Below are 18,786 nucleotides of genomic sequence, written 5' to 3' on the forward strand. Positions count from 1 at the left end.
CCAGCGAGAGAGGGAACACAAGCAGGGGGAGTAGGAGAGGAAGAAGCAGGCTCATAGTGGAAGAGCCTGATGTGGGACTCGATCCTAGAATGCTGGGATCACGCCCTGAGCCAAAGGCAGACGCTTATCCGCTGTGCCACCCAGGTGCCCCAGGAAGTTATCTTTTTAAAAATTCTTTAATATCTTTGATTGAGTAACTCTGTGTACCAGGTAGACACTGAAGATAAAGGAGTATGCAAGATTCTTGGTCTTAGCTCTTTGACAAGATATTTTATTTTTATTTAAAAATTATTAAATAAAAAAATTATGAGGGGCACCTGGGTGGCTGAGTCAGTTCATGATCTCAGGGTCCTGGGATCAAGCCCTGCATCAGGCTCTGCACTGAGCAGGGAGTCTGCTTCTCCCTCTCCCTCTGTCCTTCCCCCCACTTGTTCTCCCTCTCTCCCTCTCTCTCTCAATAAATAAAATCTTTAAAAAATATTATAAAAGAACTATTTCAAATAATATGGAAGTACACAGAAAAAAAAATAAGACCCTCCCCACCTCCCCTGTTTCCTCCAGTTCATTCTTCCTAATGATAACCACTGTTAAAGCTGCTGTACATCTTTCCAGACCATTGCACATGTATTTATGGGTAATTTATATGTGTACCTTTTGAACAAATAGAATTATAACCTGTATATTATTTGATATTAAACTATGTATCATGTATTTTTTTTTGTATTACTCCTTTTTGATGACTTTCCAATATTTTGTTGTGTAACTGTTCCCTGTTGGTACACAGGTTGTCACCGTGTTTTTAATATTATAAGTAGTATAGTAGAAAATGAACTGCTTTTTAATAGGTGAAGTGGAATTACAGGGTCAAAGATATATTTATTTTATTTTATTTTTTTAAAGATTTTATTTATTTATTTGACAGAGACAGCCAGCGAGAGAGGGAACACAGCAGGGGGAGTGAGAGAGGAAGAAGCAGGCTCCCAGCGGAGGAGCCCGATGTGGGACTCGATCCCTCAATGCCAGGATCACGCCCTGAGCCGAAGGCAGATGCTTTAACGACTGCGCTACCCAGGCGCCCCAAGATATACGTATTTTAAATTTTTATAGGTTTTTTAAAAATTGTTCTCTAAACAGGTTAAATCAGTATGCATCCCACTCCCCAATACTCTGAGAACTATTAAGTTTTTATATACTTTTACTGGCTGTTTTAAGGAGTTAGGCTTTAACTTTCTTGGAGAGCAGAGACTTTCTTGTCTTCAAGTATTTTTAGTATCTAACACAATAACAGGTGCTTAATACATTTTATTTGTGAAAGGAATGAATTCACTAAAGAGAATTTAATAAACTTATGGAGTTACATTAATCCTACAAAGCTGAGCAAGTGCTCTTGCTTGAAACTGTATCCACTGCCATGCTGTAGGTGTAATACTTGTTACTTCTACTGCCTCACCTGGTTCTTCTAAACAATCTTACGAGGTGAATAGTAGTTTTTAATTACAGTGGTTGTGCTGTTACGACTGGTCCTGTCCAACATTTAAATCTGTGGCATCTTTCTGTACCCATGTCTCTTTCTTATTTTAAGTTATGTATTATTTTCAGATTAAAAACTATTTTCCATGGAGAAAAATGTATCCTAAATTACAATAGACTATTTTTGGTTTTTTTACAATTCCTCAGCTCACTTGTATATATTTTTGTCTCTTTGTATATCCTTTCATATATTCATTTTTGTTTGGTAATCTTAAACTAGTAAGCCATTGCTCTTGGGGTATTTGAGGAAAATTTAGGATCTTTTGTGAGCCTGAAGTTTTAGGACTTTGTGGAATAGTATTGGCCCTAAGCAAATAAATAGTGTGAGTTTGTTTTTTTGCAGTCATGGTAACTGCTGAAAGACAAAGAAATTGCTCTTCCAAGCTTTCTCATGAAAGCAGGAGTACTTATTTATTTTTTTTAAAAAGGTAGAAGAAAGGACTGTCTTATATAGGAAACTGGGAAAGATTGATTGTACTCATACATTTTTTGATCTAACCTGGGTGATAATATTCCTATTTTGTTTTTTTTTTTGTCTTTTCAAGTGTCTTTTTTCCATCAGTTATCTTACTTTTTAAAGTATATTTATTTTTAAAAAATATTTATTTATTTGACAGAGAGAGAGTGCAGAAGCATGGGGAGAGGCAGAGGGAGAAGCAGACTCCCCACTGAGTGGGCATCCCGGCATGGGGTTCAGTCCCAGGACCCTAGGCTCACGACCTCAGCTGAAGGCAGACAGTTAACCTACTGAGCCACCCAGGTGCCCCTAAAGTTTTATTTTATTCTCTTCTGTGGTTCCTTCTGTTTATAAGAAACCAGGTCATCTTTTATTTTTTTATTTTTTATTTTTATCTTTTTTTTTTTTAAGATTTATTTATTTGAGAGAGAGAGAGAGAGAAAGAAGGAGGGGGAGAGGGAGAGAGAATCTTAAGCAGACTCCACACTGAGCACAGAGCCAGGCACAGAGCTCGATCCCACGACCCTGAGGTCCCGACCTGAGCTAAAACCAAGATTTGGATGCTTACCTGGCTGTGCCACCCAGGTGCCTCTTTATCTTATCTTTTTTTTTCTTAAGATTTTATTTATTTATTTGACAGAGAGAGAGAGACAGCCAGCAAGAGAGGGAACACAAGCAGGGGGAGTGGGAGAGGAAGAAGCAGGCTCCCAGCGGAGGAGTCTGATGTGGGGCTCGATCCCATAACGCTGAGATCATGCCCTGAGCCAAAGGCAGATGCTTAACGACTGAGCCACCCAGGCGCCCCTATCTTATCTTTTTATTTTTTATTTTTATGTGACAGAGAGACAGCCAGCGAGAGAGGGAACACAGCAGGGGAGTGGGAGAGGAAGAAGCAGGCCCCCAGCCGAGGAGCCCTATGTGGGACTGGATCACAGAACGCCGGGATCTCGCCCTGAGCCGAAGGCAGACGCTTAGACTGCGCTACCCAGGCGCCCCCTATCTTATCTTTTTTAAAAAAGAAAATTCTTGGGGTTCCTGGCTGGCTCAGTTGATAGAGCACGTGACTCTTGATCTTGGGTTCATGAGTTAGAGCCCCACATTGGGAATAGAGTTTACTTAAGAAAAAAATAAAGGGGGCATTTAAAAAAAAATTAAAAAAAATTCTTCCCTGACTTCTTTGACTTTGTAACCTCTTTAGACAGTTGTCTTATTTCTTTCTTCTCATTGACACTTCCTATAATAGTTCTGTAGTTATCACCTGTACTTTCTCACTGCTCTCTCAGTTCTTCGCCTAGCGATTTCTATCCTGCATTTCGGAGAATTTGCCCCAACAAAAGTTATAGTGATGTTCTTTTTTTTTTTTTTTTTTAAAGATTTTATTTATTTGACAGAGATAGAGACAGCCAGCGATAGAGGGAACACAAGCAGGGGGAGTGGGAGAGGAAGAAGCAGGCTCATAGCGGAGGAGCCTGATGTGGGGCTCGATCCCATAACGCCGGGATCACGCCCTGAGCCGAAGGCAGACGCTTAACCGCTGTGCCACCCAGGCGCCCCTATAGTGATGTTCTAATTACCAATGCACAGGTTTATCAGCTTTTTCCCCATTCAATCTTTTGAAATAAACTTCCACTCCCCTCTTTTAGTGAGACACTATATATTTTTCTCTGGATTTCTACAAAATCCTGTCTGCTCTTCGATTGAATGTAGGCCTTTTTAAGATTTTTACTTCTGCTCTCTGTTTTTTCATTCTGTAAATTACCTATGATTCTTCTTTTAAAAATTTTAAAAAGATTTTATTTATTTGAGAGAGAGAGAATGCATGCATGAGTGCATGGGGGTGGGTCAGAGAGAGAGGGAGAAGCAGACTCCCTGCTGAACGTGTTGCCCCACATGGGGCTCCGCATGGGGCTGGATCCCAGGAGCCTGAGATCACGACCTGAGCTGTAGTCAGATGCTTAACCAACCCAGGCGCCACTTACTATGTTCTCCTTCTATTACCGTGTCATATCTATCTCTAGTCCTCCCCTCACTCTCAGAGCTGCATTTCCCACAGCCTGATAGACATTTCCCTACATTTCTGGCTAGAATTCTAAACCTAACTTTTGAAATTAGAATTCACCATTGCACTTCATCTTTAACATCTGTCTCCTGGCTTCCCCTCCATACCCACTGAAAAATAACAATCACTTACACCTACAGTTATTGTGCTTATTTGAATGCTGGCATCACTGATTTCTCAAGTATTCTGCTTTAAGGAATCAGTTTTTAATTTTCTACTTCCACAATTCTACATGAAGCCATCATCAAGCCTCAAATTAATCTCATGGTTTGCTAATTCACTTATTTCCTAGATTTTCTTATTTTTTGTTATACTTGGATATGGTCTTTTTGTCTTTACATTAAAACCCAGGTTCTAGATTTCTGACAAATTTTCATCTGGTCAGGAAGTCTTCCCTAAAAATTAGAGCAGCATAAATTCTTTCTGCTTTATCATTCCCAAATTCTTTTTCCTAGTTTTATGAAATTTGTGGTAGAATAGTGGCCAGTATTTGTAGTAGGTGATGAGTATGGCTTAAGAGACTCTTAAGACTCAAGGAGAAAATGATTTTTTGCTAATTGGAAAAATTAACTATTTTTAAGGTTAGAATTTAGAGTAAAAAGTCATTTAGGTGGGAATGACTTTATGTTTTCATTGTACTCTTATTTTCTGTAGCATTTTGCACTATTACTATTATACTTCTTTTGTAAGTTACCTCATTTTTGAATCATGTTCCTCTGACCATTCTTTGTGCTCCATTATTATGTTTTTACAAAATAAATTCCACATCATTTATGATATCTTTGTTCGTCTCTACTGGCAGTTACCATTTTTTGTTTTTGTTTTCAGAGAATTGTGTGCTTCTATTATGGTACTTATTGCAATATGGCACATATGTCATTGTGACTGTCAATCCAGTAGATTGTATATTGAGTTCAAGTAGGTCTTAATCTTTTTTTACCATTGTCCTCCAAGTCTTAAGTACACAGTAGGATCCTCAATAAATGTTTGTTAAATGCAATTATTCCCTTAGTCTGAGATGCCTTTCTTACTCCTGGATTGTAATCTGACACAAATTGCTGCATGACTGTGGGTAGATTGCGTAATCTCCCTTAAGTATCTTTGTTCTGAAACTGGCAACGCCTTCCCTCAAAGGGTTAGGTTATAATTAACTACTAAAATGCTTTGAAGATAAAAGTTAAAGTTGAGCATTATGATCATCCTATTAAAGGCTAACTGTTAGTACACAGGTTTGTAGGTAAAAGCTTTCCCAAAGCTTGAAGTTAATTAAATGGTGCTGAAGTAATTAATTTGTATGTATTTACACTTTGGTTATTCGCTTTACTTAGATCTCTAGATTTCTTTGGAGGGAAGGAGCTTTTTGTAATGTTACTTATTTTGAGGTCTCTGTCATAGAGCCAAGTCCAAATTGAAACCCTACCATGATAAGAAAAATACGATAGAATAGTGCAGCAGTAGGGATGATGTGACTCATATACTTAAATTGTATTATATGCTAGAAGTCTGCAGACTTTTGAGTACTAAGAATCATTTGGAGGCCCTTGTTAAAAATATCCCAACTCCAGAGATTTCTAGTTTAGCAGGTTACGTTTCTTTAAATGAGAAATCAGGTGATTTCTGATTCAGGTAGTACGTGAATAACACTTTGAGAGACACTCCTGAATGGAACTGAAAAAAGCTAGTACAGTATGAGAGAATGACCAATAAATAAGCCTACAAACTTGGGGCACCTGGCTGGCTCAGGTGGAAGAGCATGTGACTCGATTTCAAGGTCGTGAGTTTGAGACCCATGTTGGGTGTAGAGATTACCTAAATAAATAAATATTTTAAAAAATCCTACAGACTCATTTAAATTGATATTCAAAGCGTTATGTAGTAACTGTAGTTGAATATAATCAAGTGCCAAAACGTATGATAGAGCTGCCACTAGTAGAGGAAAAAGGTCAATTTAGATTAGATTAGATCCTTCAGATAAGATTTCAAGGAAAAGATAGGTCTTTTTTTTTTTTTTTTTAAGTGAGCTCTCTGCTCACTATGGGGCTTGAACTCACGACCCTGAGATTAAGGGTTGCACATTTTAGCCAACTGAGCCAAGCACCCTGGAAAAATGGGTCTTGAAGGGTGAGTGGTAGGATTTGATTAGGAAGAGTAATGCTGGCCTGGACTGTCTAAATTGGTGAAGTAGTTCACAGGTATCAGTTCAGTATTCACAAACATGACATCGCTTCCTCAGTAACTACTTGTTGAGCACGTGATATAATAATGCTTTTCAGACACTTATGTATACAGGAATCACCTGGGGATCTTGTAAAAAAATGTTTTCTGGATAGTCTGGGATGGAGCACATTTGGAGTGACAAATGTAGAGAGTAATCAAGTCTTGGATGAGTAGTTGAGTTAGATAACCTTTAAGACACACTTTAACCTTAGTATTTTTATAAATTTCTAAGGTGGAGTGTTTGAGATAATAGAAAGAGAACTATTACGTATGAGGAATGACAGGACCAAATTTTTTTACTCTAGTTCTGTCAGTCATTTGTTAGCCATGTGGTGTTGGCGTAGTTAATTAATGTACTCCATTAAAGGGTGGCGGTTGGAGAAGGCAAGAGAGCCTGAGGAAGTGAAATAGTGCAATTTTAAGATTTATTATTTTAGAGCGAGACAGTGAGCAAGGGGAAGGGCAGAGGGAGAGGCAGAGAGAAGCAGACACCCTGCGGAGCGCAGACCCTGATGCAGCTTGATCCGACAAGGGATCACGACCTGAATAGAAATCCAGTCAGTTACTTAACTGACTGAGCCACCCAGGTACCCTGAAATGGTGCATTTTTAAAAAGCACTCATTTGTTCAGTACAGTAAACATGTTTATTGATAAAGTGCTATTACATGTTTGGATTGCATCTTTAATAGTTTTTCCCCCCTACTGAGGATAGTTTGGAAGTAGCTAACTAGTTTTTCTTGGTAATTTAAAAAGTGATGCTGTATGTTATACAACTAATATGTTTATTTTCCTTAATTATAGACACTCTGATGTTTGAATATCTAGTTGTTTTTCCCTTTGTGTTAAAATTTTTAGTATGAATGTGGTCTTGTGGCTTTAAAACTAGCTCATGGCAAATTGTATTACACCACAAAATTAGAAATTGGTCTTTCTGTAAAAAAATTTTCAGGAAGTGAATTTTTATTTATTTANAATTGTATTACACCACAAAATTAGAAATTGGTCTTTCTGTAAAAAAATTTTCAGGAAGTGAATTTTAAATCTACAGGTTATACTTGGGTATGTTTAAACATATAAAATATTACAAGTTGTTTTTTTTTTTTTTTTTGAGTAAGCTCTATGTACAACATGGGGCTTGAACTCAAGACCTTGAGATAGGAGTCACATGCTCTACCAGCTGAGCCAGCCCAGTGCCCCTATTACAAGTATTTCTTCAGTTTGTTTGCTAATGGCTACATTTTGACTAGTTAGTTGTATAATGTACTTGTCTTGCTTTGGGAAAACAGGATTTAGAAATGTGCATTTATGAATTGGATAGTTCTCATATTTCTTAAATTTGTAGAATAAAAGGAAATAACACTTTAATATATTTATTTGGTAGCATATTGAAAACGATCACATATACCTTTGAAATACTGATCTATAATGTCAAGTGATGAAGTATTAGTATATGAATTAAATCATCTCTAAAGTAAAGGTTAATCTTCTCTCTGCTCTCTTACCCACTTGCCCAATATCCAAGGAATTGAGTGGTAAAGAGGAGAGCTGCTGTACAGTTACTGACCTTTCTGTAGTCTGAGGACATACGGCTGGGGAGGGAATAATGGAAATGTGATGGATGGAGGTCTCTGGTTAAGAAATTGGTTATTTTAGGGGCACCTGGGTGGCGCAGTCGTTAAGCGTCTGCCCTCGGCTCAGGGCGTGATCCCAGCGTTTTGGTATCAGGCTCCTCTGCTAAGAGCCTGCTTCTTCCTCTCCCACTCCCCCTGCTTGTGTTCCCTGTCTCGCTGGCTGTCTCTCTCTGTCAAATAAAAATTAAAAAAAAATCTTAAAAAAAAAAAAGAAATTGGTTATTTTTTTTTTTAAAGATTTATTTATTTATTCGACAGAGATAGAGACAGCCAGCGAGAGAGGGAACACAAGCAGGGGGAGTGGGAGAGGAAGAAGCAGGCTCATAGTCCAAGAGCCTGATGTGGGGCTCGATCTCATAACGCCGAGATCACGCCCTGAGCCGAAGGCAGACGCTTAACCGCTGTGCCACCCAGGTGCCCCGAAATTGGTTATTTTAAACAAATTATTAATTTGTTTAAAAAAGCGATAAATGTATTGAAGATAATGGAAGCCATGTTTCTCCCTGAGAAGAGCTTACAAACATGGGAAAGTGTAGAAAGAAACTTAAAGTGTGGGATTAGAATTAGAAGCCTTCGTGTATACAAGTATGTTATTATTCATGCACAGATAAATAAATAGGTTTAGATGTGTAGATTTATATGTATGTTTATATTCATGTATTTCCTAGCTGCCTGTGCTGAGTACTCAGTAACAGTGAAGGCCCAGTGACAGTGAGCACACCTGATGCCCACATCTTGGTTTCTTTCTTTCTTTTTTTTTTTTTAAGATTTATTTATTTGAGAGAGAGCACGTGTGTGCTAGTGGGAGGGATGACAAAGGGAGAGAATCTTCAAGCGGACTTCTGACTGAGCACGGAGCCCAACAAGGGGCTGGATCCCATGACCCATGAAATCATGATCTAAGCCAAAACCAAGAGTCGGACGCTTAACTGATTGAACTACCCAGGCGTCCCAATTTCTAAATACTATCCTTGATTAAAAGGAGTCAGGGCTCCTTAGAGAAATGACTAATTCTAGAGTCAGGGAGGGAAAGTATAAGATGAGCTTCGAGATTTCTTTTGTGTCAGAATGCAAGGAAGTACTCAGAACGATGGGGTAATCTCAAAAGGGTACCAGAACCACTTTGAAAGGGCCCTCGATTGCCAAATCTTGTGTAAATTGAGCAACAAAATAGAGTAATGGATTATAAGCTATAGTATAAAATAAGAATCAATGAGTTCATACTGTTCAAAGTAATGAGTAAATGAATTGGGCAAGGGGATGGAGGGAAAGCTTTTTAAAGTAAAATGTGAACTAAAAAATGTAGAAGGAATGATGGGATTAGGTAATCACCATCACAGTGTTATTGGATAAAAACAAAAATAGTCAATGAATGCTAATGGCTGGTGGGTGGAGGTTTGATGAGGAATAGAATACTGGTGAATTATCAGAATAATTCCTCACTAAATCTAATCAGACACAAATGGAAAAATAGTGACTTTATGGTGGAGAAACCTGGCAGATACCAACTTGACCAGGTGGTCAAGGTTATACCTAATGTTGGGTAAGTAAAGTATGAACGGTATCATTTCTGTATGTTTTTTCCAAGAATATATGGTCTGAATTTGGTTGAGGAGCATCAGACCCACTTTGAGGGTCATCCTAGAGAACTAAAGGGCTGTACTCTCTTTATAGTCAAGGGCATGAAAGATGGGGGGAAACTAAAGAACTATTCCACATTGAAGAAGACAGAGGAGATTTAATAACTAAATACAGTATATGTTCCTGGATAAGATGCTGAACCTGGATCAAATAAAATTTGAATGTGTTTGTGGATTGGCTCTGTGTTATATCAGTGTTGGTTTCCTGATTGGAAGGATTATATGATGCTAATGTATCAAAGTATCCTTGTTTTGGGATGTATGTATTGGAGTATTGAGGAGAGAATCAAGAATCATGTCATAAAAAGATACATACACACATCTTTTCTGTAGGCTTGAAACTATTTTAAAATAACAAACTATATCCTTTTCTGATTATAAATGTAATCTAACTCCTTTGATTCTGTATTTACAGATTATTACATTTGCTGTACTTGTAGAGTGCTTCATTTAGTAAATATTTATTGGTTGAATAAATACTGGACCTTATCAAGAATTTAGGAATTCCGTGTTTTAAGAGGAATAATAAATACATTTTTAACTGTCTTTCAGAAAGCTGAAGTTGATGGTAGTTTAAGTGATAGCCACGTGTCTCCTCCAGCCAAACGCACTTTGAAACAACCTGATTCTGTTTGCAAAGACAAATCAAAATCACGAAGTACTGGTCAGCGAGAGGAATGGAACATATCAACTGGACAGGCCAGGTGAGAAGTGAGAACTCATCCATTGTTTATTCATGAATTATTTGATATGATTCAGGGCTCATATGCTAATTTTCTTAAATTGTAAAGCCACTATTGTCTAGAAATATGTAGAAATTTTTAAACTTGTTTTATGATTTTGTATGTTTTTATTTTATCACATAAAATATATTTGTTATATAAAAATATGTAGTGTATAATGGAAACCATTATTACTAAAACAAGGATTTCGATAGGTCTTGAATATGCATACATACTTAGACTCCTGGAAGTTTTTAAATAAAGACATTTGGTTAGAATTATATTTTTATATGAAAATAAAGTAAAATCTCTACTTTCTAAAATTATTAAATATACTTGATATACTAAAATGTAATAAAATCAAAATTAATTTTTAAAGAAATCTTTTCGTTTGTCTTTTTTCAGTTTAAATTTGCTTTGGGTTTGGCTCGATACATATCAGGAAAACTTAACTTTTACACACTTACCAAAGTAAATAATAATTTAATGTGGGTAAGATAGGCACACACACAGAAAAGATTTAAACTTTGAACTCAGAATTTTTAGCTTCTCTTTTCTCCAGTCTTTGATGTAGAAGTGCTGACGGTGTGCTGACTACAAACAAAAGTAAAAGGGAAATCCTTTGGTTTCCTTCCTCCTTGAAGTACTTAAAAAATACTTGATTTTATATGTGCAGGTAAATTCTGGATACTATTACTCTTTTTTTTAAATTTATTTTAAAGATTTTTATTTATTCATTTGAGAGAGAGAGAGAGAGACAGAGCACAAGCAGGGGGGCAGGAGCAGAGGGAGAGGGAGAAGCATACTCCCTGCTGAGCTAGGAGTCCTGCGATGGAGGAGATCAGGACCTGAGCCAAAGGCAGCCGGTTTAACCATCTGAACCACCCAGGCGTCCCTGGATACTGTTACTCTTTAATGAAAAAAAATCTTGGGGTTATATAGACTTTGATAGGCCGTATACATTTACTAGTCCCTAAAGAGTCTTGTACCTGTTTCAGTATGTTCCAGGAGATGCACCACTTTACTGTAAGTTTTTTATTTTGCATTGTTTGGGAGCTAAGTAGGAAAATCTTGAATCATAACCTGTTGATTTTTCTTTTCCCACACTATTTAATCTGTGAGATAAAACAGATCCAAGTCACTATAAATGATGCTACTTAAAATGAGTACTGCCCTTTAATTACACTTCTAGACTTGATCTACCTGTTGTAATCTGTATCCTATGTTTATTACATGAATAAATCAGGCTGCTTTTTCTAGATAAATGTTTCTTAAAAATGTTCTTTTAGTGTCAAATTTGACCTTTCACTGTAAGATAATTTTAACAGTTAGAGTATATAACGGGCACTTGATTTTCTGCATCTTAGCCACTCAGAAGGCTTTTGTGTAAATTGATCTTGATCATGTCTTTTGTATAAAAAAAGCCTCAAAAATTGTTTTGGGGAAAGAGTTTTGCTTCCATTTAGGTGCCTTAGTGTGATACTCCTTTTTAAAAAAATACTAAGAACATTTTGAATGGAAAGCTTGAGAAATAATGAATACTAACAATTTATTATTCATATTTTGGCAGAAGATTAACAATTTAAGAACTTTTTGAGTTAGGGGCGCCTGGGTAATGCAGTCATTAAGTGTCTGCCTTCAGCTCGGGGGGGGGGGGGGGTTCCCACATCGGGCTCCTCTACTGGGGGCCTGCTTCTTCTCTCCCACTCCCCTGCTGTGTTCCCTCTCTCGCTGGCTGTCTCTATCTCTGTCAAATAAATAAATAAATAAAATCTTTAAAAAAAAAAAAAAACTTTTTGAGTTAAATTTTCATCTAGGAATGTAAGTGCTACATTGTTAGAATGTTTTGGTGTTTCAGATGACCTGAAAAGAAGACACCATTTGACTTAATAGATTCAAGAGAATTGAATTTTGAGGGAAACTTGTAGTTAAAAATATTTTAGATTTTGAGATAGTATAAATACAAAAATCAGGATTTATATGGCAGCTTGTGTTTGTTTTTATGTCATGAGCCTGAGAATCCCAATTCCTTTATTTTGGTAATCTAAGGTCTTACGAGCATCTAAAGTAAAAATTATTAAGATTCTTTCAAAGAAACACTTTGTTACAAATGTGATTCATTTGGGGGAAAAGTGAATATAGATAAGAATTAGTATTCACTGAAAAATAATGAATCCTAAAGGACTTTGTAAAGACCACTACATTTTTAATTTTTAATTTTTAAATTTTTTCTGGGGAGAAAGAGAGATTGAGCATGAGCAGGTGGGGAGGGACAGAGGGGGAAGGAGAGAGATAATCTTTTTTAAGATAAATTTTATTTTTAAAATTTAAATTCTATTAATGAACATACAGTTCATTAATATGGAGAGAGATAATCGTTTTTTTTTTAAGATTTTATTTATTTATTTGACAGAGAGAGAGACAGCCAGTGAGAGAGGGAACACAAGCAGGGGGAGTGGGAAAGGAAGAAGCAGGCTCCCAGTGGGGCAGGGAGCCTGATGTGGAGCTCGATCCCAGGACTCTGGGATCGAGCCCTGAGCCGAAGGCAGCCACTTAACAACTAAACCACCCAGGCGCCCCAGGAGAGAGAGAATCTTAAGTAGGCTCCACACCCAGCGCAGAGCCTGACACATGGCTCGATCTCACAACCCTGGGATCATGACCTGAGCCAAAATCAAGAGTAGGATGCTTAACTGACTGAGCCATCCAGACGCCCAAGACTGCTAAATTTTTAAAAAAATTACTGTTGCTTGGTGAAATAATTTTTCTTTTGAGAGCTCAGTAATTGGATGAAGATAGAGGTAAAAGAGGAACTAGAACTTTGAAGTTTTCATAAATGATTTGAAATAGATTGTGAGTTTTTTTGGGGGGAGAAATCTGGGCTTATATATTTAAAGGCTCAAGTTTATCAACATAATTATCATAATTTTTTATAAAGTAAGGATTATTTTGGTTAAAAATTTTACTATACATTCTTCTTTATCTTGTATGTAGAAATTCACAAATACCCATGCTAGCCTAGATAGATGTTGTAGCTTACAAAAATTTTCAGTAAAGAATCCCATTTTTGTCAGCTGATATTTATTTAGCTGCTAGACATTTATTTGACTGGGATGCTGTGGGTGTGTGCATGCATGCACATGTCTCTGTCCTTCTGTATTGCTGGAGGAGGCACCCTAAAGAATGTGACATGCATTTAATATCTCTAGAATAATAGAAACACAAACTCTAAGATACAGACAAAATTAAATCTTTGATAAGACTAACTGTATACTTAACTGTAGTATGTGTGAAAATTTTGTTTTGTGGTCAGATGATGAGAGAGGAGTGAGGTTAGGCAGAAATGTAACCACTTGTGTTAAACTGCTGAGGCACATTATTAGAATTTATAGGTAGTATTGGTTAAGGTCTTTCCAAACTGAGGCTTTTCCTGAAATGAGGTTTAAAACCTCTAAATCACGAAATGCCTTGGGTTTATATGGGAAAGGGAGAATAAGTAATGATTACTAGTAGCCTAGTACTGCATCGGTAGTATGCTCCAGATAACTAAAGGTGTAGAAAATTATAACATAATAATCATCTAATGTAAAGTAATGCTTTCTTTGCTTAAAAAATTTAGGAAAGGGGCGCCTGGGTGGCTCAGTCGTTAAGCGTCTGCCTTTGGCCCAGGGCGTGCGTGATCCGGGGTCCTGGGATCAAGCCCCGCATTGGGCTCCCTGGTCCCCTGGGAACCTTCTTCTTCCTCTTCCACTCCCCCTGCTTGTGTTCCCTCTCTCACTCCCCCTGCTTGTGTTCCCTCTCTCGCTGGCTGTCTCTCTGTCAAATAAATAAGAAAAAAAATTTAGGAAAAAAGATAAAAATAAATACAAAATTTAGGAAACGTAGATACAGGGAAATATTTCCACCCACTCCCCTTTTTCGAAAATAAGGAGACTTCGTAATCATAAAAGACTTATTGGAGCTTTCATTTAAGCAGTGAACTCACCTAGTTACATTTTAAGTGATTAACTTTGGGCAACATTGATTTAAGGAACTTTTTAAGGCATATATATTATTGTATAGGCAGGCCAGTTCTTAAAATCCCAGTATTCTCTCTTTCCATACTCAAGTATTTAAAATTCTGTCTCCTTTTTGTTCTTTTTCGTCTTTATAAAGAGAAATGGTAATGGAAAAGGATGACAATAATCTATGATTATAAGGTAATTGGACTGATTGAAGAATAAATTTTTATTTTTCCCTTTTAAAACAGATCTTTCATTGGCAACGAAATAAAAGCCAAGTAAGCATTGTCTTCTTCAGAGGAACAAAAAGCTTATTGTGCTTTTTTTCCAGTGATGTTGCTATTGTTCACAAAAGTTTTAGATTTCTTTTGTACAATGATTTCAGGGTTAGCATCTTATGTTTTTGAATAATTTAAGTATGTACAATTTCAACGATTCGTTTTTGCATACACTAAAATTCATTTGGAGCCAAGACTTGTAAATAAACTGATCAAACTGAGTTAATATTATGTTGGGTCCAAAGCCAAAGTATATCATGAAAGTAGTAAAATTGACTTTTCTATGTGGTTTTAAGTGAGTTCAGAAAATTTGATATGTATAATCTTCCAAGGAAAGATATGTTAATACACCAATTTCATTACTTTATGTGTACTTTGTATACAAAGATGCTAAAAATGAAATACTTTCCAAGGGGTGTAGCATATTAGATTGAGTTTTGTTGTTTTCTGGGGGAAAGGAGGGCTGGAGTTTTTTGTTTTTGCATTTTTGACAGTATGAGTACATGTAACAGTTTGAGTTTTTATGTATATCCTTTAGTCATCCTGGTTCTGACATTTATTAGGCAAGGGCATTTATAATTAACATTTAATATTTAACATTTAAAATTGAGCATGAGGAGTGCCGGAGTAACCCAAAACATTAGAATATTTTAGTTAAGAAAATTTGTACAAACAGGAGTGGGTGATAACAGGCTTCCAGTTATGGAATGAATAAGTCAGAGGGATGAAAGGTACAGCATGGGGAATATAGCCAGTTAGTGGTATTGTAATAGCATTGTGTGATGACAGTTGGGAGCTACACTTGTGGTGAGCACAGCATAATGTATAGACTTGTTGAATAAGGTGTTATGCCCCTGAAACTACTATAACATTGTGTATCAAGTATACTTCTATTAAAAGAAAATTTTGTGCAAACTGTATAGATAATAGAACAGAAGATAATCATATATTTACTATTTTCTGAATGGCCTTTCCCTTTTTTTAATTTTTGAAAATAACAATCTTTGAGTATTTAAAAAATATCTTAGTAAGTTTACATTGACAATTATTTTATTATGTAGCAATTTAGTTTTTGTTTTTGACTTTCTAATTATACAGAAGCATACTGTGAATTTTTTTAAGTCTTCATGCTTTGATGATCATTTAAGTATCTTACTGAATTAACATTTGTTTTCCTCCACCCATAAGGGAGAATTATACAATGTCTATTTTGAGAAATTATCTAAGTTTTCATTTGTCAGGTTAGAATGTGTAATAAAATATTTTGGAGAAATTATTAAATGGTTCAAGGACTTTATTCTTCCTACAATTTATTGTTTGAATAAATTTGTCATTGTTTGATTTTTATTTTGTTAAAACCAATAATAAATGTCTGTGACCATTGCTGCTAATGGTATCAGTTAAGTTTACGGTACATGTTAAGCTTAAGCCTCTTCTTTGGACTTTATATTATATAGAGTTGAAAACAGAGTAAATTCAGTTTATAATCTATTAAAGTTTTTCTTGAAGTAATGAAATGACTCATAGCAAGTATATTTTGTTAATTGGTATATTACCAATCTTAGAGTAAAATAATGTCATCTTTATTCTGAAAAAAGTAATATTACTGACATTTTAAAGATTAAAATGATTCCACCAGTATTGCGTTTCTTGCTTCTTTAAATGAATGTTGATGTGTTTGCATATTAAATATAATTGTGTTCTAGGTTAACTTCTCAGCCTGGTGCTGCATTACCAAACGGACATAGTAGCTTATGTGAGTATTCTGTTATGAAACTGGTTAGTATTGAAATTCTTACTAATGTTGTTAGTAAGTGTTAAAGCGGGGTAAAACAGTGATTTACTAGTATGTTCAACATACAGTTGGAAATGACTCGAATTCAGTCATAGTGAATACTTATGTAATTGTTAAACATTGAGAAATCAATACAAATGAAATTATTTAAATTATTATGACAGATTGTAAATGGTTATCAAATTTTAGATTATTGGATATTAAAGCCATTTAAGAGGTTATATTAAATTTTTTGTAGTCTTTTAAAAGTAATTTTTGATGTATTTTTTCTTTTTTCTTTTTATACTCTGTGCTTTGAAATGTAAATCTCTTTCTTCTTGTAGCCCTTCGAAGTCATCCCCTTCGAGGGGAAAAGAAGGGAGATGGGGACCTTTCTTGTATAAATGGTGACATGGAAGTCAGAAAAAGTTGTCGTTCCAGGAAAAACAGATTTGAAAGCGTGAACCAGAGTTTGTTATTTGATCAACTAGTAAATAGGTATGAATGCTTACGCAGTAAGCAGTTTACTTCAATTTATTTATTAATTGATCTTTTTTTTTTTTTTAAAGATTTTATTTATTTATTTGACAGAGATAGAGACAGCCAGCGAGAGAGGGAACACAAGCAGGGGGAGCGGGACAGGAAGAAGCAGGCTCATAGCAGAGGAGCCTGATGTGGGGCTCTATCCCACAATGCTGGGATCACGCCCTGAGCCGAAGGCAGACGCTTAACCGCTGCGCCACCCAGGCGCCCCGATTTATTAATTGATCTTACAGATTTCAAAATTTCAAAATCAGAATTCAGATTTCAAAAAAATCAGTGATTTTTAAGCTAGTTACGTTTTAAATAATTTAGGCACTGACTTAGTAATAAATGCAGTTATTTTAAAACTTAATTTGAATTAATAGTGGTTAGCAATGATCAGCTTCTAGTCTGTTTACTAGATTTAATAGTTTATGTAATAGCTAAGTTTTCTCATCCTTTTAAGTTTTTGTGCATAAATAATATAAAAAGTAATTTTATTCTGTCTTTACTATTATAGTCCTTTAATATTTGCTCATTAACAATTTGTTTTTGACAATTTTCAAGCAACATTAAATTCCATTATTGATGTGTAGTAAGCGTATTTCTGTTTAGTCAAGATTTTGAATTTAAGGTCTTGGGACTGGGTATATGGGATATAGTTAGTGAATGAACCTAGCAGATTGCTCAGTATCTCCATGAAATGAAATTTTATTCTTCTCAGATGATAGATTATCCTACTTAATCCTTGCAATGACCTGAAGAGGGGAGGTCAGTGTAATTCCTATTTTACAAGAGAGGAAATTATATTCTATACTGGTAATGTCAAATTCAAGTATTAGTTATTATTTGTTAAGCACTTTGATAATCATCTGGACACACAGTAAGTGCTATATAAATGTGTTTAAAAGATAAAATGTGATCATGTCAGCCTGTATTTCATGGAGGTCAGTGTTGTCTAATTTTTAAAAATATCTGTTCACTATGGACTCTGGAAAACAAACTGAGGACTTCAGAGGTGAGGGGGGTGGGGGATTGGGATAGGCTGGTGATGGGTATTAAGGAAGGCACGTATTGCATGGTGCACTGGGTGTTATATGCAAGTAATGAATCATGGAACTTTACATCACAAACTAGGGATGTACTGTATGGTGACTAACATAATATAATAAAAAATTATTATAAAAAAATAAAAAAATAAAAGAAAAAAAAATATGTTCAGTTAACCTCATGTTGGCTTTAAACTTTTTTTAAAGTAGGTTCCACGCCCAGCGTGGAGCCCAATGCAGGGCTTGAACTGACGACCCTGAGATCAAGACCTGAGCTGAAATCAAGAGATGTTTTACCTATTGAGCCACCCAGGCGCCCCTGGCTTTAACCTTTTTTTGTTTGTTTGTTTGTTTTTTTTTTGCTTTCTTCCCCCAGCTTTAAACTTTTTACAGATTCTTTATCCTATAAATTTTCTTTTTTTTTTTTTAAGATTTTATTTATTTGAGAGAGAGAGAATGAGAGCATGAGAGGGGGGAGGGTCAGAGGGAGAAGCAGACTCCCCACTGAGCAGGGAGCCCGATGTGGGACTCAATCCTGGCACTCCAGGATCATGACATAAGCCGAAGGCAGTAGCTTAACCAACTGAGCCACCCAGGTGCCCTATCCTATAAATTTTCATAACACCGTCTTGAAATAAAAATATTGAATTTTTTTTTCATTGCCTTGGATTTGGTAGGCAGTTATTTATAGTGGCATTGTGGAGTTACATATTTGGAGTATTACAGATTCTATTTTTAAGTAATCTTGATACTCAATATAGGGCTCGAACTTATAACCCTGAGATCTAGAGTTGTATACTCTACTGACTGGGCCAGCCAGATGCCCCAAAATTTTGGGAGTATTATAAACAAATGTTCCATTTTGTAAGTTTTATTATAATAAATATATTAAGGTAAAAGATGTT

The 18,786-nt window shown here is 35.9% G+C and overlaps 1 protein-coding gene across 1 annotated transcript in view; it reads left to right on the plus strand.

The window, feature by feature from the left end:
• ATAD2B (ATPase family AAA domain containing 2B) overlaps window positions 1–18,786 on the plus strand; it is a 152,189-nt gene that overhangs the window by 14,756 nt on the left and 118,647 nt on the right. The window contains exons 2-4 of the mRNA XM_011235412.3: window positions 10,088–10,239; window positions 16,243–16,292; window positions 16,655–16,808. Coding sequence (XP_011233714.2) covers window positions 10,088–10,239; window positions 16,243–16,292; window positions 16,655–16,808 — 356 coding nt within the window. The remainder of the gene's footprint in view (window positions 1–10,087; window positions 10,240–16,242; window positions 16,293–16,654; window positions 16,809–18,786) is intronic.

The sequence above is a fragment of the Ailuropoda melanoleuca genome, chromosome 4 (genome assembly GCF_002007445.2).
Source record: "Ailuropoda melanoleuca isolate Jingjing chromosome 4, ASM200744v2, whole genome shotgun sequence".
Lineage (NCBI taxonomy): Eukaryota > Metazoa > Chordata > Mammalia > Carnivora > Ursidae > Ailuropoda > Ailuropoda melanoleuca.